Below are 25302 nucleotides of genomic sequence, written 5' to 3'. Positions count from 1 at the left end.
TTGAAGAGGAAATTCAAATTTATAAAATAATTTTATTAATACATCATTATATATAATGGTATTTTATTTTCTTATCATACAACTCTATTAGTGTAAATTTTTACTCTCCGACGATTGAGTTACTAAAATTAATTTAAATTTGAATTAGCTGGTATGGCAGACACTTAGTAAATTAATGATTTTTGTAAAGATCCCAGATTTTCGAGAGAATAATATTCCAATATGCTAAAAAGCAATTTAGCTGCTTTGATGACAATTCTTGAGTCAATAAGTTTGGAAATTGGAACGAAATTCAAATGTTCCAATAAATCTACAGAAGTTAAGAAGTCACTTATATTTTTTTAAACACATAATCACTGTAATGTTATGTTTATAAAAATATAGCTAGTAATGAAATAAAACATTTAAAAAAAAACCATATTAAAAAAAAAATTCAAGATTTTTAAAAAACCAAGTAAATTTTCTACCTGCAGGACAATTTGGCAGAGAACGTTTTTTTAGATTGATGTATATAGCTATTTTTTTCATTTGCTAAATTTTTACTAAAAAAAAATGCTTGTGTGGCATAATCCATAAAATCCTTTATCACAATTTAATTCAGTAGGAATTATACATTCTCCACATTTTAATATGTTAACAAATGTTTCCACAAATAGCCTTATAGGATTTGAAGAATGCATTAAGACATTGTTTGCTACTTTTGATGAAAATATAATGTCGTGTAATTGATTTGCGTGAAATGCAGTTAAATACAGCCAATCCGATGTTCTTTTTAGGCTTTAATTATGGAAGATGCCATATATCCTGACATGAAAAATAATAATTTGTTGGCGTGAGATTGAGTTAAAGTAAAATTTGACGATGGAAAGCTGAAGAAATTGGTAATAGATTTGATATCTAATATTTCCTTTTAAAAGGACTGATCCTCTTCTTTTAAGACGCGAAATATCCCAACAAGATTTAGATTACATGACTGAACTAATTTTTTAAGCCTTATTTTCTTTTCAGCCTCCCAAAATTGTCCACAGCTCATAAAATAGTCGGTACATTATTTGGTCTATATTGTCCAAAATGTCGCTCTATGGGATTGGACGTTATATCTATAAGAAAAATGTATTTCATTTCTTTAATATTTAATAAATATGAAGTAATTTCAATGAGAGCAGAAGTAGTTTGAATTCCTATTGAAAAAGTTTCAGAAGTCAAACACTTCTTGAAACATATAGGTGACGCTTTCCAAGATAACAACCAACTTAAAAAATTAGACAATAAGTCCAAATTAATTTTGCAGTTTTGAGAAATTGGGGTTCGTTCTTCTCGCCGTTCTAAAAATCCAAATTTTGGTTGTTTAATCGATGTCAAGCACCAAAACTTATTTATTATTTCAAGAAATGTTGCAGTTTGGCTCCAATTGGAATGTTCATTACTATATTGCTGACGTCCAGATATAGTAGATGGACTGAAGAAGCGGTCTACTAAATTTACTTTTTTTATAGATTTCGGAGACATAACTTTATTGTTCAGTTAATGTGCAAGCTTTAAAGGTAAACCTTGTTCCTCCTCCAAAAGTTCAAATAAATGCTTGAGATTTGCCGTAAAAAATTATTGTTCTTGAGACATATTTTCTCTAAATGACGGGAATATAAATAACATTTTGTTTAAGAAATTATTGTAGAAATTTTGAAAAAGATGCACGGTGTCATATAACAAAAATATTCGATTTCCAATTGAATACGGGTTTTTATTGATGTCTTAAATTGCCCTTCACATAATTCTTGATGATATAATTTTCGATTAGAGGCATGGCCATCACTAACTAATGCGACTATATCGAATCCAATTTCCGTTACTAATTTAATTGCAGACATAGCCCACTCTTTAATAATTTTCGAATTTATTGTAACAATTGGAACCATGTTGCTACACTTTTAATCATAATCTTGTGGGTGTGCCATCAGCGTTAGATCCATAAAATTTTCCTTCAACAAACTCAATCCTTTGTGAGGAATACACTTCGTCGAATATTAAAGACACTTCCCTACTTTCAGGAGAAATTGAATTAAAGCGCGTCTTAAGATATGAATTGGTAGAAGAAAATATCCCAGTATTTAAATTCAAGGCCCCAGATAATTTTCACAAATGCGTAACACTAGGTAAACAAAGGCAATTGGTTCTATAAAGAGAAGGACTACATGTCTCCCTTTCATTGGGCTTGTTAATAATTTTAGTAGCTTAGAAATAAAAGTAGAACATCATTAGATGGAAGTGCTTTAAAAAAAGCAAGCAAATTTCCGATTTGACGAAGAGTTTGAATTTTATTAGAAGAACAGATATGCTGAAATTTATTAAGAGCGACTATGGAATCACGATAGTGTAATTTAAAGGTAAGACAGTCAAAAATTTGGAATGAATATTGAATTTGAGAGGGTAATCCATGAATAACGCGAAAAAGTAAGTTGTCTATGCCTTCTATAAGATAGATGTTAGATGGCAAAGAAGACAAATCAAAATTATTTTTAGCTGACTTAATGACGAAACTTTGTTTTCTACAAAATAACTCATTTCGAATTCTTTTTGACGCTCCAAACTTCTTTTATATCTGGAAAATAATTGAATATTATATAAGAGTCCTAATATGCATTTGAAAGAATACACAGAAACAATAGAAATGAACTAGTAAGAGGGAGACATCAACTCCAAGAGTTCTTGAGTTGTAAATAACCCATTTCAAAAGACTTGAGAAATCAAAGAAGCAAATAATTTGACCTCGAATCTGTAGTTGAGGTTGTATTTCACGGAGCTGGACGGGATTTTATTAATAGAGAAGGAATGTTCTCAAACACAGATGGAATAGCATGAGGCTATGAGGATTGGGATCAGTCGTCCCCTCCTTATAGTCCTCTTTTTTGAAATGGTTGCTACATAATCTTGAATTTTTGTTCGCATCCTAGTTTTTCTTGGTATAGCACGAACCCAACTATGAAGAAGTTCTTCATTTTTAGAGGGAAACTGGCGAAAAACAATATGATTATATTTGCCATCATTAGAATAGCCTGATCCACATTCCGGAGCACAACATGAAGTAGGCATTTCTTCCACTTTGCTTCAACTCCAGCACTAAATCACTCTTTAAAATTGCCACAATTTTTTGTAACGATTGTGTGATGACGTGTGATAGCTATTTGTTGTTTTAGTGACGTAGAGACTAAATCTAGGGAAAATAGATGTAGCTGTTCCTCTCTCATCTTTCGGCTCCAGTTGAGTTGTAGATCATCAAAATAAGTTATTACTATTAGTCCTCCTTTTTATTAGTCCTAGCCTAGTCTAGTAACACTGGTTGTGCTATTGCTACGTCATCAAGGCTCAAAGGCTAACAAAATAAAGTAAATACAGACTGAGTAATGCCGAAAATTGTAAGTCGAAGTATTCCGGTTGAGGACTCCCAGGGTAGAAAGGGATTGGGGTTTGATGATGATAAACCATTAAAAGTGTACTACTGTCTATGCGGTCAAATGTCCGCTATTTTGGATCGTGCAATTGATAAGCTCCCCTTACGAAGTAAAGATGGTGCAAGGGTTCTGGATTCGGCGAAACATACATTTAAAATAACCCCAGATTTTGATGAAATCACCTATATTCGTCGTCAAGAAGGGGTAGAGCGTCAGCATCGTTACAAATGCAAAGGGTATGTTGCCATTAAATATTTATATATATCACTGGGAAAACAAAAAAGTATAAAATATTCTTTTTTAGGTGTAATCTCCAACAGTTTTACCGCCATGATCCAAACTCTGCGGTAACTTTTATATTTAAAGGAGCTCTTGTCTCTTCTACTCAGAGTAAAGCTAATAAAGACATCTACTCACAAGCAGCTCTTGAGCAACCTAAAAAAGTTACAAAGCATACTAAAAATATGGGTAAGTTTTCATCTGTAACTGTGTCCACTGTCTCAGATGAAGAAGATGAATTAGAAGAAAAAGAAATTGCAGATTCATATGCCCTTAATGCACAAATCATCGAAAAACAATTAAGTCGTAAGGGGTTGGGCTCTAAAAGACCGCACGGTTCATCTTCAACGAATGAAGGGGACTTCAAAAAAGTCAGAGGCACTCTTTTAGACAATTAATTATTAAGTCTTAATAATATATTTATATAATTAATTAAATATCTTCTTCATTTATAATATAATTTAACATAGCTATGTGATAGAATATGTAAATTTATTGCAGTTTTTGAACATTTATATCCTTTTAAGTAATATCAAGTATTTTTTATGCATAAAAGGCAAACCAAAAATAAATTGAAATTTGGATTTGAGTATTTCTTTGTATTCAATATAAGAATCAAGTAGGCAAAAAAATCAAAATTCAACATCGAGTGATATGACATGACATTGGATATTAATATAATTGTGTCACTATTATACGAGATCAATTTTACCATTAGGGATGAACTTGCTTTTTATGATTAGAAGATAAGAAAATTTATATTATTTCACTATGTATCTGATTTTATCCTGTAAAGTGTGAGCTTTTCACAATGGTAAGTACTTCGTAATAACTTTTTTTTAGCTATTAATTTAAAGTCTCACATTGGCTCATTGTTGATTTTACTCTTGCTGTTGTCAGACGTAACTTTTATCTTGTGATTATTTTTAAAGAATGGCTCGTACCAAGCAAACTGCCCGTAAATCTACTGGAGGAAAGGCTCCTCGGAAGCAATTGGCAACTAAAGCAGCTCGGAAATCTGCACCTGCCACTGGAGGTGTAAAGAAACCTCATCGTTATCGTCCAGGAACCGTAGCCTTAAGAGAAATCCGAAGATATCAAAAATCTACTGAATTGTTGATTCGTAAACTTCCATTTCAAAGACTTGTCAGAGAAATTGCTCAAGATTTTAAGACTGACTTGAGATTTCAGTCTAGTGCGGTCATGGCTTTACAAGAAGCTTCCGAGGCTTACCTTGTAGGACTGTTTGAAGATACAAATTTGTGTGCGATTCATGCAAAGAGGGTGACAATCATGCCTAAAGACATTCAACTTGCCAGGAGAATTAGAGGCGAACGTGCTTAATTATTAATTAGGTTTTAAATTTTTAGAAATATGTACAACTTTATATTGCGAGAATATATATATCGACCATATAAAAAAATCGTGTTTTTATTACTTCAATTTAATGCATTAACTATAAAAGTACAAAATTCTAGAAAATTGGCTCCGTAGTTTTTATTTTCGTCCGAAGTAGGAGACTGTGAAACGTCCACTGCTTGGGTACTTACATTTTCTTTCGACATCCTTAAGATATCTGTCTGGTATATTGTAGGCTCTGATGATGAGAAAAAAATACCCGTAAATCTACGGAACATGTATGTAAAGACAGTACCTTAGTTGCTGGAGTTTCTTTTCTTTAATTTTTTCCACTCTCTCTTGGTGTTTTTGTCTCTCAAAGGTTTCATAATTTTCTTCTTCTCTAATTCTAAGCATGTGATCCCTTTTTTCTTTTTTTTTCGAGTCCATTTGCCGCTTGAGATCGTTAAGGTAGTCTTGTCGTTTCTGTAATTCATAAAATCGATCTCTCGAGTTTGAAATTGAAGTGGAAAGTAATTTACCTTAAGCTTTATCTCTTCATTTAGCTTGTCATGTTCGAGGACCTCTTTCATTTCCACTTGGGCCTTGTTCCAGTAATTTTTATCACCCTCTGCAGCCCTAGCAGTGATTTCATATCTTTGCTTGATCTGCTCCTCCCTCACTCGATTAATTTCCCTATTCTGTTCAGCTCTGTTTCTTGCATCTTCCATTTCCTTTCGCCTCCACTCTTTATCGAGTTCATTTTGTTGTCGAGCCAATCTTACTCTTTCTCTTTCAACACCGTATGTCTGACCTACTTCAATGTCATCTTTAAGCCTCATCATTTCTCGCTCCCTAAGCCTTTTAATTTCTTTTTCAGCCTTTTCTTTGGAAATTTCTGCTTCCCTTCTAGTATTTTGAAGATCTAAAATCTAAAAAATGGAAAATACATTTTTGTTCTGTATACATAAATCAAATTACTCGTTTTTCATGTTCTTTTTCTCTTATTTCAATCAAGTTTCGTCTTTTTCGCATATCTTCCATTTCTTCATTCATTTGCTTCTGTAGGTAGATACTTTTTTGCTTTCTTAATGATTCTTCCTCTTGAATCTTAATTTTGGCTTCAACCTCCTCTTTCTTGCGAAGGTCTATTTCCTTTTCTCGACGTTCTAATTCCTGAATTTTTAGCATTTCCATTTCTGAAATTTGGTCACTCAATCCCTTGCGAAAATCTTTGACATATTCGGCCATTTCTAATTGTCTTTCATTCTCCAATTGTAAAGCTCTCTTACGATCTTTTTCCATTGCCTCTTCAATATGTCTGTCTGCTTCTGCCATTTCTTGTCTGTGGTTAAATTTATTTGAAAAATAATTTTGGAACTATTAAAAATACCAGAACTATTGAATTGGATTTCATCTGGTGTAATATGAGGGCCGATTTTAGGGTGAGTGGGGCCTGTAGAAAAGATAAATCAGGGTCCATGTTACGCTACAGGTGGCCATGGTCCCACCACTTATCAAAATTAGTAATATTTATGAAAAAATTCCTAGTTATAAAACTGACACGGCCATTATTTAATTATCGATAGAGAAATTCATTAGAATTTACAAGTTCATTTGTATTAATACATGATCATGTAATTTAAGAGTATTACGATTTGGAATAAGTTTTTACTCGTTTCAATTGCATCAAATTATAAATAAGTGAGCATTGCAGCAAAAATGTCACTGTGGCAAGTAAGATTTAACATACTTTCAAAGGTCGAAAAGAATAGATTTAATTTGACACCTCAGACTTAAAGAATTATGCATAATTATATTTTTTTTTGTGGAGGGGCTACAGCTTTCCCCCTTCGGACGCCCCTCTCAGGTAATACTGAAGACGTATAAAAAATCAAGGTATCCGTATTGAAATGTATTGTGCCTGACTAGATACAAACTATAAATACATAACAAAATGCCTATGGAACTACCAAATTCTCCTTTGTTACGTTTCCGTATCATTGCTCAAAAAATAAAATAAAAAAATACTTATTGTTTTTCATGAAACAATAAAAAATATTCACTTTTTAAAAAAATAAATAATTTTTCTATTTTCCTTATTTTTTAAAAAGATTACTTATTTTAGAAAAGGCCATATTTGGCCTTTTCAATAATGCATGCCCATATTTCATTTGTTGACGTTTTTGTAGAAAATGTTGTTTCTATTTTTATGGTCTGATATAAATTTTATTTATTCTATACGTTTATAATGTAATGCTTGTGAGATTTCAGGGCTACTATATTTTGATCACTTTTTTATTTTTTCAAAAGAAAATTTTATTCTTTCCTCCTTGGTCGAATATGGGCCATGGATCTGAAATTGAATAGCCTATAAATATAATGTACTTACAATCGTGTTTCTTTATCCTCTCTTTGCTTATCAACAATAGCTTGGCATTTTGCCTTAAAAATAGCATCGTTTAGTCTCTTAATTTCAGGTAATTCTTCATCATAGATATTTTGAGCTTTTTCAATTATTTGATTATCACGGAGCTTCGTTACATGATCCATTTCCAATGTGTAGGGATCTTTTAAAATAGATTGATTTACAATAGATGATGATGCATTCTCCAAGGTTATCCTTTGCTCCTCACAATGTCGTGTAGCCATTTCTTTAAGTTCATCTTGTTGTTGTTGCATGCGAAGTTTTTCTTCTGATGATATCACCTACACCATTGCAGAATGCAGAATGTCTTTCATCAATGTAACCTAAACGATCATAATAAACTATGTATTTACTTGAGATATTTGCTTCATTCTTTGAAAATCCCTTCTGGAGAGAACAAATGGCTGTATAGTAGCGTCCTCTCTGGGTACAATTAGATTTCGTATCATGTCCCTCGTTACTACTCTCACAATGCCGGGTTCCCCTCCCTCTCCACCTGATCCTTTTTCAAACTCTGGATTTTCATTCATTTTTTTATGAACTCGCATATTGGCCAAAGCTGTTTTAGGCCTCTCCATCGCTTTACCAATTTTAGGTGGTGTAAGACGTTTTGTAAAAAGTTTATCCTCGTGATGTGGTTCTGGAAATCCATTCGAATGGTCAATGACTTCCATAGAACGACTCCTAGACATTAGTTTATTTTTAAGTGGTTCTCCAAATAAATTTTCGTCAACGTTCGAGGTTCTGGATCTTAGACGATAGCTATCATATTTGCTCGACTTCGGTCTCCGACGTCTTGTATATAGAGAACTTGATTTTTCATTCAACTTACTGAGAATTTTAGCTGTTGAAGAAGTTGGCTGGTTCGATAGTTCAAAGGAGGATATAAATTAACCCAAATTTTAAAATTTAGTTTAATCTACTTACCATTTCTTTATTTCTTATGTATTTGCAGACAAATTATTAAGGCTTATTCAATAATGTAAAGAAAACTACAAATGAAAGAAAGCAAACATTGTATGTAATTGTGGATATATCGATCAATCATCAGGATACATGAAAATTATATTTTTAAATTTCCCGCATTCATATTTTAAGGGAACTTTTTTTTACGGAGAGAGCAGGGGATCGAGCTAAGAGTGAGAGGGAAATTGTTTTTTAAATAAAGCTTTCCAACTTTCATCAGCTCTTATCAATGCTTGACTCTTCTTGGTCTTAATTTCATTTCTGGTTCTACAAACTAAATAGTATGTTAGGTAATTTTCAAATTTTATCAAGTATTATACATTGTAAAATAAAAGGTAAAAATTCAATAAGAAAAAGAAAGTGGCTTCTCTGGCTCTATTCACTTATGAGTAAGGGTGATAATTTTGGTAAGAATAGAAAAGCGTGCGAGCAGAAGAGAAGAAATACTTATGGCATCATTGATTAAATAATATATATATCTTCTTCTATCAATCAAGAACGTCATCATTTCCGCCTTTATTATTCAATATTAATATAATATTAGATTGTGATAGTCGATAGAGAACTGAATAAAATGCCTAAAATAACGTCGCCTTCTGTCTGGATTTCTGAAAATGGAGGCCCAGGAATTTGGAAAATACTTACCGGATGAGAAACAGATGGTTTGTCGGATTTGTCTATATAAATGTGCCTTTAGTCCCCTGTCTAGAATTACACGCCACTCATTATCCTCATCTCATAACAAGAGTATGGATATTCATCTATAAAATCAAGTTAATGATGAATACATCAAGTCAGACTTTAACTTTGATCTCACAACGATGCTTATTGCATGTAATATAACCTTATCTATTGCTAATCATCTACGTTCAAAAAATTTATGGAGAAATACAAGGGTAAACATATTGGTTCCCAAGGAACCATCATTAAATTAATGGAGGATGTTGGTACTGATGTCATATATAGAAATACATATAAAAATGTTTTGAGTCATTCACACCAAATGATGATCAAGTTATCAGTAAAAAGTATTTACGAATATCGAAATGGAACTCTGAATTTTGTACTATCTCACAGTAAGTATTCAATTTTTTTTTAAATCTAACCATAAAATATGATTCTATTTTAGCTAAACATATCAAGAATTATGATACACAACTCAGTAAAGGGCAAAAACAACTGCTTAAATGGTCACAACAACGGGGGTAGTAGCTTTGGATGGTTTGCAACTAGTTTGTCTGAGACTACTTACTTCGCTTTAAGACTTGGGTATGATAATTAGGTTTTCCAATATTACATAGTCAATAAATATTACTTTTTATCACTAAAGGCTTAGCTATGGTTGATGGGCTCCAAGAAATGGTATTCAGAAAACTCATAAAAGGCAAAAACAACTGTTTAAATGGTCACAACAACGAGGGTAGTTACATTGGGTGTTGCATTATAATTAACAATTGTGTATATCCATCATGATAATAGTATGTTGTTATATAAGCATACCTAAATAACGGGGGGAAATCTTTTTTGATGCTCTTAATAGGGAGTAATATCGCCGGACATTACTACATAATTAGCTTTTGCTCTAAATCTTTATGATGAATTTATTTATAAAATTTTTTTATTAGTATATTTATTGTCAAATTTTATGATTTTGACATTTACTTTATTATTAATAATTAGTTAGATCTCATCGGTAGAGATATATCTATCCTGTGCACAATTGTATATAGCAACTTCCACATGAAGAAGAGGGGTGATTATCTTTTGATTAAACTCCACGTCTCGCTTGTGTATTGCAACCTAAAGTTATGACATTTAACTGAATTCCGATGTTAGAACAAGAAAAAATTATCTGGATCAATCTATTATTTCAATATTCTGTATTTATAATTTATTATTATTAATAGTTATCTGATTTTAATTCTTTAATTTTGTATATTTAATTTAAATGTTTAATGGTTTATTTTTTAGTATGTAGATTATATTTAATTAAAGCCTTTTTTTAAACTTTGAGCTTCAAATATATTTCAAATACTCTACTTTGTCGTTTCATTAGCTATTATTCTGAGAATAAGGTTCATAATGAATTACAATTTCATGGAGTGTGACGTTTTCAAATCTACTGTAACGGATAAAAACGTCGAAGTCAATTATACGTAGTATATCTTCATTAAACATTTTGCTAATAAATACATTCGTTATACCCTCAAAAATCATAATAAAGCAGGCAGATTAATAATAAAGTAAATGTCAAAATCATAAAATTAGACAATAAATATACTAGTAATATATAGTAATGTCCGGCGATATTACTCCCTATTAAGAGCATCAAAAAAGATTTCCCCCCGTTATTTAGGTATGCTTATATAACAACATACTATTATCATGATGGATATACACAATTGTTAATTATAATGCAACACCCAATGTAACTACCCTCGTTGTTGTGACCATTTAAACAGTTGTTTTTGCCTTTTATGAGTTTTCTGAACACCATTTCTTAGAGCCTATCACCCATAGCTAAGCCTTAAGTGATAAAGAAGTAATATTTATTGACTATGTAATATTGGAAAACCTAATGATCATACACAAGTCTTTAAGTGAAGAAACTAGTCTCAGACAAACTAGTTGCGAACCATCCAAAGCTACTACCCCCGTTGTTGTGACCATTTAAGCAGTTGTTTTTACTATTTAATGAGTTGTGTATCATAATTCTTGATATGTTTAGCTGATAACTTGATCGTCATTTGGTGTGGACGACTCAAAACATTTTTATATGTATTTCTATAAATGACATCAGTACCAACATCCTCCATTAATTTAATGATGGCTCCTCGGGAAGGGATAGGTTTACTCGTGTATTTCTCCATAAATTTTTTGAACATAGATGATTAGCAATTGGTAAGGTTATATTACATGCAATAAGCATCTTTGTGAGATCAGAGTTAAAGTCTGACTTGATGTATTCATCATTAACTTGATTTTTTATATGAATATCCATTCTCTTGATATGAGATGAGGATAATAAGTGGTGTGTAATTCTAGACAGGGGACTAAATGCACATTTATATCGACAAATCCGACAAGCCATCTCTTTCTCATCTGGTAAGCATTTTCCAAATTCCTGGGCCTCCATTTTCAGAAATCCAGACTGAAGGCGACGTCATTTTGGGGATTTTATTCAGTTCTCTATCGACTATCACCATCTAATATTATATTAATATTGAATAATAAAGGCAGGAATGATGACGTTCTTGATTGATAGAAGAAGATGTATATTATTTAATCAATGATGCCATAAGTATTTCTTCTTTTCTCCTCGCACGCTTTTCTATTCTTACCAAAATTATCACCCTTACTTATGAGTAAGGGTGATAATTTTGGTAAATATATACGAGTATCTTATAAAGTCAGTATTTCATGAAAAAATATTATCAAATAACTGCAAGAGTCTTGAGTGTAGACAATAGACAGGTAACATGTTGTGATGAATGTACGTACATGTATCATAATAATGAATAAAAAATATGGTCTTCAAATTTATAAATAAAACCTTAATTATCTTGATATATATATATATATAGCGATTGAATTATATATAACTTGATATCAACTCATGATTTATTCTAAGTATATTTCAAAAATGAGGTTCAGTCCTTTCTCAGATAAATACAATTTTTAATTAAAATAAACATTAACTTTTTGGATATGGCTTATGCACTAACACATTACAAATTAATCTCATACCCGTAAGTAAGAACTAGCCAATTGTAAATGGAAATTTATAAATTCAACCTATTTCTTCAGCAATTGTCAGTGGAAATTTATAAATTCAACCTATTTCTCCACCTTTTGTCAACTGATAGAAGAAATGTTTTTTTTTAAATTTTAACTTACGTACTACATATTCTGATCGGCGTAGGTATAATAATATATATTATTTTTCCACAATATTATTTTATATATTTGTATTTTGCTACGTAGTTGAGTCCAAGCTCAAATATATACCATAATAACTAATATCAAATATTAATATATATACATATTTCGTAATCAAACCAAATATTATGAAGTAATATAGCTTTAAGCGCTAAAAACTCTAACCAAATATTATATAATCCCTGGATTTTTAAAATAAAGTTTGTGCCTCAATTCACAATTATTGATTGATATGTTTTCGGATCAATATAAAAAGAGATTGATGAGTGTAATGATAATATATTCTTGTTCTAATAGTAAAGTACATAATATATATATTATCAATTATGTACCCATGGCATATTCTATAATATAAAAACTGCATTTAACAAATTCAAACATTGCCGGGATTTTTGTCCTTCTATTGTGTTGTTAACTTAAGGTAATTTTTCTCTTTGCCTCTCTTTCAGTTGTTTCACTTATCACAGTTATCACACTTATCAGCTCCTCCCTCGCAGTGCTACTAGCTCAGCCATTTATATATTAGAGAAAATGTCTGATGATGATGAAAGAGTGCAGGCGAAGTAAAGAGCACGGGCTTTCCGTCCTTGAATGAGCACTATAATAAAATAGTTCATATTATAGTCTTGTAAAAATATCATTCGGTTAGAAACTTCTTACTGTGTGGGTGACGCAATCAATCAATATCTGAGAAATTTAACACTTAAAGTATATACATACTAGAAACATGGATGGAAAAGGACCTTTGCGTGAAGACTCAGCCTTCAAGGCCCTTCAAAATTATTTTGATTCTAATGGAAATAATTTGAACATTGCATCTTTATTTAAAGAGGATTCTGAACGGTTCAATAAATATAGGTTTGTAATCAGGACTTTTCAATCATATGACACTTCTCTTATTTTTATTATAATTTATGCCTATGAGCTAATTGGGTTATCTCAGGGGGATTTAATTAAATGCTATACTAGTTTTATCATTTAAGCTTGCTTTTTATTGGATGTAATTATAATATTAATTGTGTAAGAAAGGAAAATCTGTGTACTCAACCAGAGATGCATTTCAGGAATTTCTTGTTATACTAAAAAGTAACATAATGCTTGAAATTATGAATGTTCCTTCATTTTTATCGTCCTGCATTAGGTTACAATTGGCGATGGGTGTAACTTCTTTTATATAAAAAAAGATAAGCTGAGTACCTGTTATTTTCCTGTCTTTTCTATTTATAAAAGTCTAGACTTAAGATATAAAATTCTTATTAAATAAGACATTCCAAATACAGTACATATTTAATGGCATAGTAGATTCACCAAAAAACCCAGGTACATAGGTACAGTTATGTTATATATACCTATTATATTTTCTGAACATTTAATAAAAATATATGAATTTTGTTTCTAGTCATGTACTTGTTACGCCTGAAGATGGGGAAATTATTTATGACTTTTCAAAAAATCGTGTGGATGATGCAACTTTAAAATTGTTGATAGATCTTGCAAAGTCTAGATCTGTCGAACAAGCTCGTCATGCCCTTTTCTCTGGAGATAAAATTAACTTCACAGAAGACCGAGCTGTTCTTCACGTGGCTCTTCGTAATCGGTCTAACACACCCATTACGGTGAATAACAAAGATGTAATGCCCAGTGTCAATGCTGTTTTAGATCATATGAAAGAGTTTTGCTCTCAAGTGATTGGGGGAGAATGGAAAGGATTCTCAGGGAAAACAGTTACTGACGTCGTTAATATAGGAATCGGAGGATCTGATTTGGTAATGATTTTGTAGATATTATAAGAATTATTTCTAATGATATTTAAACATTTAATATATTATTTTTTTAAATAATTATGATGAACTTTTAGGGTCCTTTAATGGTTACTGAAGCTCTTAAGCCTTATCAAGTTGGACCTAACGTTCATTTTGTTTCTAATATTGATGGAACTCATATGGCTACTACTCTTAAGAAAGTGAATCCTGAAACTACACTTTTTATTATCGCATCTAAAACCTTTACAACTCAAGAAACTATTACAAACGCAACTACAGCCAAGGAATGGTTTTTAAATGTGGCAAAAGATGTATGTAATTCATTTATATTTCAATTGTATGTTCTATTTATAGATAATGTACAATTTTTATTACTCTCTTAGCCTTCTGCAGTTGCTAAACACTTCGTCGCTCTTTCAACCAACGGCCCCAAAGTGAAAGATTTTGGGATTGATGAAAAGAATATGTTTGAGTTTTGGGATTGGGTTGGTGGACGTTATTCCTTGTGGTCGGCTATTGGCTTGTCAATTGCTGTTCATATTGGCTTCGAAAATTTTGAAAAGCTTTTAAGTGGAGCTCATTATATGGACAAACACTTCCAAACAACAGATTTGGACAAGAACGTAAAAGTTTCTTTTTGGATACATATTATTATTTGATCCATAAACTTGGTTTGCCCTTTTATTCCTTACTCAGGTACCAGTATTGATGGCCTTATTAGGAATATGGTATGGGGACTTTTTTGGTGCCGAAACACATGCTCTTCTTCCATACGATCAATATTTACATCGGTTTGCTGCTTATTTCCAACAAGGAGATATGGAGTCTAATGGAAAGTAAGTACCTATCTTTTTTTCTCTCTATTGTCTGTTCTAACGTTATATTATTGATAATCATTATTAGATACATTACCCGTTCTGGATCGAAGGTAAACTACCCAACTGGTCCCATTGTATGGGGGGAACCAGGAACTAATGGCCAACATGCATTTTATCAACTCATTCACCAGGGGACTCGTGTAATACCATGCGATTTTATCGCTCCAGTCCATTCCCATAACGAATCTCTTAGAGATGGTTTACATCATAGAGTAAGTTAAATTATGGTTTGGAGATCCGATGTTTAAAAACAATTATGGATTCGAATTTATTATGTAATAGTGTTGTTCAAAATACTGGGTTTCCAAATCTAGTAAATGGTAATATCATGGTAATGATACTTTTAAAACGATCTATACTTATTGATGTTGAAACCGGTGTATGTTAATTGCCCTGACATGTTTTTTTTATATTTTTAGTCAAAAAGTATCGATACTAATTTTGGTACTGTAACCGGTACTCAAGTATTAGTGTGCGGACATTATTATGTATATTCCTATTTTCAGATTCTTCTTAGTAATTTTCTTGCCCAAACTGAAGCATTAATGAAGGGAAAGACTCTTCAAGAAGTTGAAAAGGAATTACAGGCAGCAGGAATGCCAGCAGAGTCAATAGAAAAAATCAAGCCTCATAAAGTATTCAAATATATATATATATATTTTAAAGATGATTTTATTAACCACTTTCAGGTTTTTGAAGGAAATCGTCCAACCAATTCTATAATGGTAGAAAATATATCTCCATTTACTTTGGGAGCTCTAATTGCAACTTATGAACACAAAATATTTGTACAAGGTGTCATTTGGGACATTAATTCTTATGATCAATGGGGGTAAACTAATTGAGTAAACATTTATATGAAATTTAACTACTTTTTCACTTTGTGCAGTGTTGAACTTGGAAAACAATTAGCCAAAGCAATTGAACCAGAACTCAAGGATAAGTCCTGTGTCACCACTTCCCACGATGCTTCCACTAATGGATTGATCAATTTCGTCAAAACCCATTAAGAAACATGAATGTTTGCACGGTTTTTTGAACATTATAATGCACTTAATAACATAATTAAATATAATACATTATAAATATATTATTTATTTCCATCTGTTCAGGAAATACACCATTCATCCATAAATACTGACACAAATAATTTTTCTCAGTAATACATAAATTGAAACTAGAAATCATAAAATTTCAAGCTCGGAATTGTTTCTTTCATTTCGTCTGTTAGAAGATTTACCAATATCCCACAACAAGGTTTTTTTAGTTTCGGAACAACTTTCAATACTTTAGTTGGTGTGATTATTATATCAACTGGCAAGTCATGCTCATTTTGAACCCAACTTGGTAAAACGTCATCCCCAACAACTTGATCATCAGCCACCACTGTGACGACTATGGTTTTTTCATCTACTGCTCCAGCATCATACAAAATGCCCCACTCAATATCTGTAATGCCTTTCCCAGTTCCTAAACGAACACCATTCCTACAGACAGCAACAGATCCCACAACAAAGATGTCAATTTTTCTAATGAGACTCTTTAAACCAATCCTTATAGGTTTTCCATAAGTTATCAATCCTTTTTTTGTTGAAGCAATTGCAAAATCTCTTTTGTTCTTTAAATCTATGGAGTTTATACAATATAAAAAATCCCTTCTGACAAGGTTTCTAACATTGGAATATAAAAACTCCTTATTTTGTAGGACGAATTCTCTCAGAGGCATGAGGGACATAGAAGAATCAACTTTAATGATACTAGCGTCTTTGAATTCCTTTATAAAAAACGCAAATATTAGCATAAAAATTAAATCAAAGCTTCTTCATAATTACCTTTAGCCTCGTCAGCAACCTCGCCGCGTCCTTCGAATATAAAAAGTTAGGAATTTTCCCCAAGATGGGACGAGGAAAAATGTACAAAGAGGAATCATTATTTTCCATGAAATACCATATCCATTCTCTAGTCCAGTTTTTTATACATTCTTTCGAATCGGACTCATTAAGCTCTTTGCTACAACGTGGACTCTTTCCTGAGGAAGTGTCATTCTCTTGAGTTTCGTTCCGAGGTCTCCTAAATTTACTTCCATTTCTTTTGCGTGACTCTGACCGAGACGAAGGAGCTTTGGTTTCCTTAATTTTTTTTTCTTCAATTGTTATGGATCCATAGGCATTAACAAAGTCCTCAAAGTTTGAATCGATTTGATGCAATTTTTTAGAAAGGATTTCACTGTTTTTACTTTGTGCCATCGTCCAAAATACGACTAATATCAGTAATTCAATAAAGTAATCCAAATAAGTCACGTGGTATAAGATGTATCTCCAGCAAATTATAAAAATTTTAACACAAAAAAAAGATGCAACTTACGCGTAAGTTGAAATTATCGGATTAAGTACCTTGACTAGGATCACGCAACCTGACAATCACGCAACCTGTTATGGTGAAAATACATCATTATTGATAATAAATTGGTAAACTTATATGAACTTTGTACAATTATAATTCTATTTTATATTTGTCGTAGTAGTAGTTTTATATCAACTTCACGTTGTATTTTAATCAACCCTTTCATTTTGGAATAATATTTGAAAACCTAAAAAGAATTTCATGAGCAAAAAATCATGGATTGACTTAATGTATACAACTCAAAATCAAATTAGATATGTTTAAATGTTTTCTAACATAAATGTTGAAAAAAAATATTAGATCCTTCACAATTTCATAGCATATTAATGACATTTTCTTATTTATCAATTGTAAATGTATTTATTTAAGTGGTTCATTGATTAAATTATATACTTTACGTCCAGCTTATCTATCCATAACGATGTCAAGGAATAAGAAGTTCCATTTTAGAAATCCAGGGATTCATTGTGTATCGGTGTGATTCAATAATCGACGCCTGAACATTTATATAACCAACAAAACAGTTATCATATCATGAAATATATTGAAAAACGCAAAGAAATAGTTTCTTGCTTTTAGATTTATAATAAATTATTATTAATAATTTATTTGGTATACCTCTTTGTATATATATTTGATATTCCAATCAGTTAAATCTATGTATAATATTAAAGGTCTGGAATAAAACGGCTTATAAAGTCGTATGACTAAGTATTATTTTAATATATCTACTTAAAAAATTATTTTTTATCGTAGCAGAATGTATGTGGAACTCTTCATATTGGAACACAAATTCAACATTTCTAGAGATTGAGTCAAAAAAGTTGTTAAGTTTGTTGGTATTTTTGCATTTTGCTGTCGTGTATACTGAACCATGAATTAGTAAAGTAATCCATGACTTACTATAAATAACAATATATAAATATGTACTTAGGTATATATTGTTTTTTTTTAAATTTGCTTCAATGACGTTCAGTAACAATTGATTAAATTAATAAAAAGTATAGTCAAGTAGTACAATATATTTACTGGTATTACGACCATTAAAAAAATATTTTTACTATAATTAGTAATATATTCAATTTTACTATTCATTGAAAAAAAAATCCGATGATTTTTCCAGATATCATGAAAATTTGTATCGATAATATTTTGATACGATATTTTTTTTTGCAGATAAATACTACTACTCTCGTATTCAGGTTATATTCAATAGTGGATTGATAACTCCTTCGAAGCAACCAATTTTCTTTGATTATGATTGTCCTGTAATAAGAGAGCTACTTTTCAATGTATTTTATAATTGACAAATAATAAGATTTGTGTTATTGGAATAGTTTCCGATATGGGACCAAAAAATATCAGTCTTTGGTCAAAATTCTGATTATCTACTTATAAAACATACTTTTCCAATACATTCAACAAAGATAAACGTATATATGCGTTTGCAGATATCCCTCACTTACTAAAGTTAATGAGAAATCATTTCATTGTTCAGGGCTTTCAAATTGTTATGTATTGCCTTTTATTTACTTTTATCTAATGACGTAGGGATTTGTTTTAAATGATAGTAATGTACCTTTTATTAAGTAGATTTTACATGTTTATACATTTTAGTAGTTTTGTCTATGTACATTCTTTTTAGTACTAATCCCTTACAGAAAATTTATTTAGTGTATGATTGTACCCCAATCTGAAGGTCTTCTCATTGCCTTTGCTCCGGTCCGTTACTTCCTTCTTTTGGGTAGTGTTTGCAGTACACTACACAATTAGAGGATGGAACTCTAACTTTAATTGAGACAATTAGAAAAATATTAGATGAGGATAACGAGGAGCTTCAAATATGTCTTACATTAAGTTCTGATAATTTAAATGTAGTTGAAAATGCCAGACAACGGGTTCGGGCAGCCGCTGAATTATTTAGTCATACAACAGCTAGTGCCATTCGACTTTTAAATGAGCAGGATCAATCTAAACAGAAATTTGCTGATTTAATCGAACTTGACTTTTGGATGTGGTTATGGGGTTAATGTGGAAGAGATAAAGGGAATTTTTATTTCGATGATAAATGTTGTAGGAAAAATGGAACAAATTAAAAGGAATCACAGCAACGAAATTATCTTATCCGAGTAATCTATCTTAAAGACTTACGAAAAAGGCCTAATTATTCCATCAAAGTTGATGATAGGGTTGTATGAAGATTTAAAAAAGGAAATTCAGCTTCCCTATGTATTGACATCTCGCCTCAATCAGGATTGCATTGAAAACTTTTTTTCCAGAATAAGATATATTGGATGAACTAACTCTCATCCTAATGTTGTAGAATCAATAGATGGATTTCGTATTATTGTAATCAGTGGCTCTGCAAAGATTATTGTTGAAAATGCTTCACTTAATTTTCAAAATGACGATTACTCTCATTCCATGATTCAACAAGTCACAACTAGATGAAAAAGATTTAAGAGAAAATCATGAATCTATAACAGAGGAAACTTTCAAAGACATTGAAGATTTTGATTTTTACAAAACACAAGGACCCGGGATCTGTTAGTGAAGATGAAAATAGAAACTACAATATAGGAGATTTTGCAAATATTCCCAACAAAACAACGGTCATGAAGATATATTTATATACGTTGTGGGGTATGTGTCCAAAAATCTCCTCACCAAATTCCCAACATTGGGGATCAAAACTTCATATCTTAATGTTTCCCCTAATCCATGGCTACAAACTCTATGAAGAGGGGGATTAATTCAACCATCTACATAATTGATAAACTTTCAAAGAAAATGGAATAATAATTTAATCAATTCCACGGCAACTGTGTAGATACTAAACCATTTGTTATGGATAACCTGATAAAAATTATTCATAGTGCACCTCATGAAATTATCTAAAAATTTATACATACTTGAACAATTATTCAACTAAAATATATTAATAAATTAAATAAGAGCCGGAGAAAAAAAAATTAGCTAGAAAAATAAGAAAGCTGCCTCATTTTTTCTGTTAACTTTTTAAGTGATTAAACATCAGATTTGATTCTAGTCCAATTTATTTTTATTGCAAGATTTGAAGTGATTTATGTATTTTTTTATAATTTCGAAATATAAATAATTTCTTCATAGATTTTTATTTTTAAAGTATATTTATTTTTAAAAACTAAAAAGCATTTTAGTCTTAATTATGTATGAATTCAATCAATGAATTTAATACTAAATCGGCTGTGATGACATGCTCCATTGGAATGTAGTACTCTCACCCCCCCGTCCTTTACCCCCACTCAATTACCTCCTTTTATTCCTAAGCCTTTCATCGCCAGACTATCTACACCAGTATTTCAGCCCCTATGGTTATTACAATAAATAGCAACTATACGACCAAACATCTAACCTTTTAACACCCATACAAACGTAATTATTAATTTAACCAAAGAGTCCTTGATTTAACTTAATGACATAAATATTAGTGATACGTATTATTATTAATTAATATATCTCATCAAATACAAGGTAATAATTATATTCATCTAAGTCAGTATTTTGAATCTTTTCATTACAAATATGCCGTTGATATTACTTGAGAAGATTTTGAATAATTCTATTTGATTTTTGTGAAGTTGAAACACATATATTAAAAATTAGATATAACTAACCTATTTATTTTGGATATTCATCACTTTATTTCACCAGATTTAAGGGATTATCCCAAAATCCTTCTCAGACATTTATTATAACATCTTGTGTTTACTCGTTAAATATAATCAATCCTCAAATTCGTCGTATAAATAACCTACTAAAACTCAATGTTTTACCAACTTTTTGTCATGGGATTAAGGAAATTAGATTAGGCATTATTATAAATATTAATTGTATCTTATATATCATTTCTATGGTTCAGGCTAAGTATCAATATTAATTGAAAATTTTATGTATTTTAGTATTAAAATTTTGATACTTTACAGAACTCATAATTACTTTCCGATTCGAACTTGAAAGTTTTATTGCTCAACAACCGCTCCAAAAATTACTTTCCGATTCGAACTTGAAATTTTTATTGCTCAACAACTGCTCCAAACAACCATTTATTAATTTGGCCATTTATTAAAGGCCAGGAGGTAGTTTGTTTGGGGGGGGCCTGTTCCCTACAATAATATTCTTCTAAATATCTAGGTATGTAGGAAAAAGGTAAGATTTTTGTTGACTACTCTTTGAAAAAAAATATTCTCGACGACATGGACGTGAAACGCCAAATTGTTGTCGACATGTCATCTTGCAGAATGACGGTAACTGAGATCTTTAAGACTGTGGGGATGTGCAGAAAGACAATCTTTGTAATCAAAGAACGATGTGAGGAGCGTGGGATAGTCCAAAGGAAAAAAAGATCTGATAGGAAAAAGTCAGTTCGAACATAGACTAAAATTTTAGCTGTCAAAGCTCGGATCAATGGAAATCCATCAGATCCATTCGTGGTATTGCAAAACCCATGTCCTTAACCTAAAATACAGTCCATAGAATCGTTCATGAGGACATGTGGATGAAGTCAAGGGATAGAAGAAAGAAGTGTTTCATCTATGACTCAACAAAAGCAAAAAAGCTCACGAGATCAAGACTACTCCTCATCATGCTCAAGGCTGGAACGCCAACAATGTTGTCTTCTGATGAAAAACTTTTTAGAATAGATCGGGGTTCAAACTCCAGTACTCTATACAAATCACAAAGCTCAACATCATCCCTGGATGCATCCGTCATCTCAGCCTGGAATACAATGCCGGAAGACTATATCACCAAGGTGGGCCAAGGCTTCAGAAGGAGTTTAGAGGCCGTTATTAATGCTGAGGGTGGTCATATCGAATAATCCAATTATTTTACAGTCATGTAACAATTTTGGAAAAAATAAATAAAATTACTTCTTATCTCATGAAATAGTTCCGGTGAAAAGTATATCATTAATATTTTAGAGCATGGAACATGGCCCATGTTACATGGGGTATCTCAGTCTGAACATTCATTGAGTAAATATTTCATTTAGTAAAAAACATTTAATTATTCTTTTATTAAATAAATTATTATTATTAAGATTTAATAGTTTACAACTGGTATATTCATATAATTTATATGTTGATAATTTTTAGAGATCATGATACAGAATAAAGACTCGCATCTCTTTTTATGGTAAACTGTAGCTAAACACGATTTAAATTAGACATGACATGGTCCGAAGACTTTGTTCCCCTAATGTATATATAAATTTATATATATATTATTTATTTTCTTTAATTTTAAAGTATCCAATCCATATTTTCAAGCAATTTCTTCTTTTTTGAAAGCACACAAAAATTGGAACAAATTAAAAGGATTTACTTTGAGCCTCAAATTTCAAAGTATGGATTCAATTCCACGTTTAGATCGTCCAACTGTTATTGTCTTATTCGCTCGAGGAGGAATTGGTGGAGGAGGTCTAACACGACTCTTGTTCCACTCTGAGGAGGAGGATGTCTCTTGTTCAGATAATCTATAATGTAAAAAATAAATTAAAAGGTCTTTTTAACAGTTCAAAAATCTGTTGTTATATATAAAAAAGTATTTTAAAGTAAAATTAAAAATTTATTTAGTATTTGTACATATGTAAAACTTTACTCAATAGTAGAATTGTACGAATATATTTTCAATTGTAGTTCATAAAGAAATTCAATGAAGCATATTCTAAATTAGTATGTGTTAAGAGAAAAGTTTATTTATACTGAGTGGTCCTGAAACGTTTTTATATCATTTATGAATTCAAGTATAAAACCTATATTAGCACCTTATTGTATTAACATCAAAATTAATTATAAAGAGTATGTATTTCTTATGATAATGAATGTCAACACTTGTCATTAAATGTTGGCATATATCAAATCCTGATTGCTAGCATGAGCTAGTCTCCGTGATGATCGTGTCAAATTTTTCAAATCCATCGAGTCTCTTTTATATTCTTTTCTAGTCTTTTTAGGAGACATATTTAACGTAATCACAAGGGTTTGGCGAGAGTCCTTCTTGGTTATATCAGTCACCTTAGATCTTTTATTTTCGTTCAGCATCCATGCAGATTCATACATCCTACATTTTTGCATGATATGATTTGGAGTTTCATAGTGATTATCATCATCTGAAAGGTCTAAAGCAGGCATGGAATAATGATGAGATGGACTCATTTTCGTAGGTGCTGGCTTAGATCTCAACTGAGCATAATGAGAGATGATCTCTGGAGCTTCTTCAGTTCTAAGATGTTAAAATAATAGTTATATGCATTAGTAATCTTTATTTTCATATTTAATAAATGTTTTTACAATATACACTCTGGAACACAGGACTCCCGTAGAGCAAGACAAAATCCCGAATCAAATAAATTGATTTTATGAAGAGAGAAAGCATATTAAATACAATGGACGATCCCATACATAAAAACGCAATTTGGAAAAATGCTGAATATGCATATATATATATAGCATTTTTATATATTTCTAATTATATATGAAAATACTCATTAATCACTGATCACAAATCAAAGGTAATGCCTAGAAAAAATTAAACATCATATATACCTATGTATTTAATTACTTTATTTAAAAGCTTTTAAAATGGCTTAAACCATTTAAAAGATTGATATTTTTTGACAACTAATTTGGAAAATTATAATAACCAATTCGAGCTTTTTCACCTAGTGCTAGTATTGTTGATGTGGCCATCTTGGATTCCTATCTTTAATCAAATTTATAAGAATAAATACTATATTTTCATAAAAAATAAAGAAAATTAACTACTGCTGTGTATTTTGATATAAAAATGGGGCTGACAAATTAAACGACTTAGGATAAGATATTTTTTTCTAATGAATATAATTTTTTTGTCCCTAATCGATCTAAAACGAAATTAGTTGTGAAAATCTACACATTTCAAAGGGATTTTGTGTACAAGATGTTCCAGATAAATTGGGAAACTCTTTCGAGGCTTATAACAAACAAACTAGATGGGTTAGAACCATATTTTTTTATTATTTGAAAGCCATATTTAATGAAATTTAATTATTTATAAGGAGATCTGCCTTTCTTGATAACCTCAGCCACACGGTGCCTGACGCTTTGGAAGGTCCGGGTGACCTCGTGTGGATCCAGCTTTGTCATTGCACTCGTTCTGGTTTTGTACTTTTAATTTACATTCTCTGGATGGATGGAGTAGCCCAAATAAGAAATAACACCTTCCAATAAGACAGTACACCGGCCCACTAGGCCAAAAAAATGCAGGATGTCTTTGACAACAAAATGTCCTCACTTTTGGAGTCCGAATTTTTGGCCTGTAAACACCCCACACGATTTCTATCTCTAGGGGATGGTCAAGCATAAGGCCCGTCCCAAGTATCATTCGTATGTGGAAGCTTAGAAGAAGTCCATTACTTCTAAAATGGCAAAGCAGGATCTGCACGAGATCACCGGGACTGCAAAGCTTCTGTTATCATGTGGCCGAGATTATCAAGAGATTTCATTATGATTAATTTAATATCTTCAATTGTAGCTTTCAAATAAGAAAAAAATGATTGTTTTACCCCATCTATTTCGTTCCTTATAACACTTTCCCCCTTAGGTATCTGGACCACCCTGTACCTAGTAATTAGATTTTATTACAAATATCCCTTGGTATCAAGTTATATTCAATATAGGGGACTAGCTTTTTGTTATTTTTATGCCATAGATGAATTACTTCAAGATTTCTTGGAAATTTGACCATTTTATTCAGTAAAAATACCAACTATGAGCCCCAAGATGGCACCCCCTTCAATAAATATAGATCTTTTGACGTCAGTGAAAACGCTCGATATA

At 31.3% G+C, this 25302-nt stretch overlaps 6 protein-coding genes and 2 long non-coding RNA genes across 20 annotated transcripts in view; 4 read left to right on the top strand and 4 right to left on the bottom strand.

Moving 5' to 3' along the window:
- Positions 1 to 46: 46 nt before the first annotated feature.
- Positions 47 to 3155, bottom strand: LOC121132653 (uncharacterized). The gene is made up of 2 exons (XR_005869412.2): positions 2767 to 3155; positions 47 to 2599 (listed from the first exon to the last, which is right to left on the bottom strand). It is a non-coding gene; the product is annotated as an uncharacterized lncRNA (long non-coding RNA).
- On the top strand, positions 2594 to 4320 carry LOC121132651 (STING ER exit protein-like). Its single transcript, XM_040728074.2, has 3 exons — positions 2594 to 2950; positions 2989 to 3685; positions 3754 to 4320. The coding sequence occupies exons 2-3, from the start codon at positions 3402 to 3404 to the stop codon at positions 4124 to 4126; spliced, it is 657 nt and encodes a 218-aa protein (XP_040584008.1). The 5' UTR covers positions 2594 to 2950; positions 2989 to 3401; the 3' UTR covers positions 4127 to 4320.
- A 74-nt stretch (positions 4321 to 4394) lies between these two features.
- Positions 4395 to 5213, top strand: LOC121132652 (histone H3). Its single transcript, XM_040728075.1, has one exon. It carries the CDS (start codon positions 4662 to 4664, stop codon positions 5070 to 5072), a length of 411 nt encoding a protein of 136 aa, XP_040584009.1. The 5' UTR covers positions 4395 to 4661; the 3' UTR covers positions 5073 to 5213.
- Positions 5144 to 12898, bottom strand: LOC121132650 (cilia- and flagella-associated protein 45). Of its 3 annotated transcripts, none has more exons than XM_071886695.1 (8): positions 12732 to 12898; positions 8422 to 8486; positions 7848 to 8354; positions 7459 to 7775; positions 6048 to 6411; positions 5609 to 5998; positions 5383 to 5552; positions 5144 to 5325 (listed from the first exon to the last, which is right to left on the bottom strand). In XM_071886695.1, exons 2-8 carry the CDS (start codon positions 8422 to 8424, stop codon positions 5226 to 5228), a joined length of 1851 nt encoding a protein of 616 aa, XP_071742796.1. In that variant the 5' UTR covers positions 8425 to 8486; positions 12732 to 12898; the 3' UTR covers positions 5144 to 5225. The 3 variants fall into 3 exon arrangements, with proteins under 3 accessions (XP_071742796.1, XP_040584006.1, XP_071742795.1); XM_040728072.2 differs by lacking the exon at positions 12732 to 12898 and adding an exon at positions 12358 to 12473; XM_071886694.1 differs by lacking the exon at positions 12732 to 12898 and adding an exon at positions 12208 to 12316.
- Positions 8978 to 10314, top strand: LOC139904782 (uncharacterized). Its single transcript, XR_011778982.1, has 3 exons — positions 8978 to 9536; positions 9590 to 9729; positions 9791 to 10314. It is a non-coding gene; the product is annotated as an uncharacterized lncRNA (long non-coding RNA).
- A 222-nt stretch (positions 12899 to 13120) lies between the features above and the next one.
- On the top strand, positions 13121 to 16175 carry Pgi (glucose-6-phosphate isomerase). The gene is made up of 9 exons (XM_040728076.2): positions 13121 to 13257; positions 13799 to 14165; positions 14258 to 14473; positions 14546 to 14785; positions 14859 to 14998; positions 15066 to 15252; positions 15547 to 15675; positions 15730 to 15872; positions 15930 to 16175. Exons 1-9 carry the CDS (start codon positions 13127 to 13129, stop codon positions 16048 to 16050), a joined length of 1674 nt encoding a protein of 557 aa, XP_040584010.1. The 5' UTR covers positions 13121 to 13126; the 3' UTR covers positions 16051 to 16175.
- Positions 16116 to 17450, bottom strand: LOC121132655 (methenyltetrahydrofolate synthase domain-containing protein). Its single transcript, XM_040728077.2, has 2 exons — positions 16873 to 17450; positions 16116 to 16814 (listed from the first exon to the last, which is right to left on the bottom strand). Exons 1-2 carry the CDS (start codon positions 17284 to 17286, stop codon positions 16218 to 16220), a joined length of 1011 nt encoding a protein of 336 aa, XP_040584011.1. The 5' UTR covers positions 17287 to 17450; the 3' UTR covers positions 16116 to 16217.
- Positions 17451 to 22709: 5259 nt separating this feature from the next.
- Positions 22710 to 25302, bottom strand: part of LOC121132656 (fasciclin-2) — a 131322-nt gene continuing 128729 nt past the window's right edge. For 4 of the 11 annotated variants that reach the window (XM_071886692.1, XM_040728081.2, XM_071886691.1 and 1 more), the window contains one exon: positions 22710 to 22958. In XM_071886692.1, the coding sequence (XP_071742793.1) occupies positions 22823 to 22958 (136 nt within the window). In that variant the 3' untranslated portion in view covers positions 22710 to 22822. Of the gene's footprint in view, positions 22959 to 23090; positions 23708 to 25302 lie in introns of those variants that run through there. The other 7 variants (XM_071886688.1, XM_040728078.2, XM_040728080.2 and 4 more) reach the window with 4 other exon arrangements.

The sequence above is a fragment of the Lepeophtheirus salmonis genome, chromosome 2 (genome assembly GCF_016086655.4).
Source record: "Lepeophtheirus salmonis chromosome 2, UVic_Lsal_1.4, whole genome shotgun sequence".
NCBI classification, from domain to species: Eukaryota; Metazoa; Arthropoda; class Copepoda; order Siphonostomatoida; family Caligidae; genus Lepeophtheirus; species Lepeophtheirus salmonis.
This window is presented reverse-complemented; position numbering and strand designations above follow the sequence as displayed.

What these genes read in the sequence shown, in the direction of transcription:
- LOC121132651 (XM_040728074.2), top strand. Translation starts at nt 3,402, where the DNA reads ATGCCGAAAATTGTAAGTCGAAGTATTCCGGTTGAGGACTCCCAGGGT. An exon ending in CATCGTTACAAATGCAAAGG is followed by an intron (nt 3,686 to 3,753) that starts GTATGTTGCCAT and finishes ATTCTTTTTTAG; the next exon opens with GTGTAATCTCCAACAGTTTT.
- LOC121132652 (XM_040728075.1), top strand. Translation starts at nt 4,662, where the DNA reads ATGGCTCGTACCAAGCAAACTGCCCGTAAATCTACTGGAGGAAAGGCT.
- LOC121132650 (XM_071886695.1), bottom strand. An exon ending in GAATGAAGCAAATATCTCAA is followed by an intron (nt 7,776 to 7,847) that starts GTAAATACATAG and finishes GCAATGGTGTAG; the next exon opens with GTGATATCATCAGAAGAAAA. An exon ending in ATGAAGAGATAAAGCTTAAG is followed by an intron (nt 5,553 to 5,608) that starts GTAAATTACTTT and finishes TATGAATTACAG; the next exon opens with AAACGACAAGACTACCTTAA.
- Pgi (XM_040728076.2), top strand. Translation starts at nt 13,127, where the DNA reads ATGGATGGAAAAGGACCTTTGCGTGAAGACTCAGCCTTCAAGGCCCTT. An exon ending in GAATCGGAGGATCTGATTTG is followed by an intron (nt 14,166 to 14,257) that starts GTAATGATTTTG and finishes ATGAACTTTTAG; the next exon opens with GGTCCTTTAATGGTTACTGA. An exon ending in AATTCTTATGATCAATGGGG is followed by an intron (nt 15,873 to 15,929) that starts GTAAACTAATTG and finishes CACTTTGTGCAG; the next exon opens with TGTTGAACTTGGAAAACAAT.
- LOC121132655 (XM_040728077.2), bottom strand. Translation starts at nt 17,286, where the DNA reads ATGGCACAAAGTAAAAACAGTGAAATCCTTTCTAAAAAATTGCATCAA. An exon ending in GGTTGCTGACGAGGCTAAAG is followed by an intron (nt 16,815 to 16,872) that starts GTAATTATGAAG and finishes TTTTTTATAAAG; the next exon opens with GAATTCAAAGACGCTAGTAT.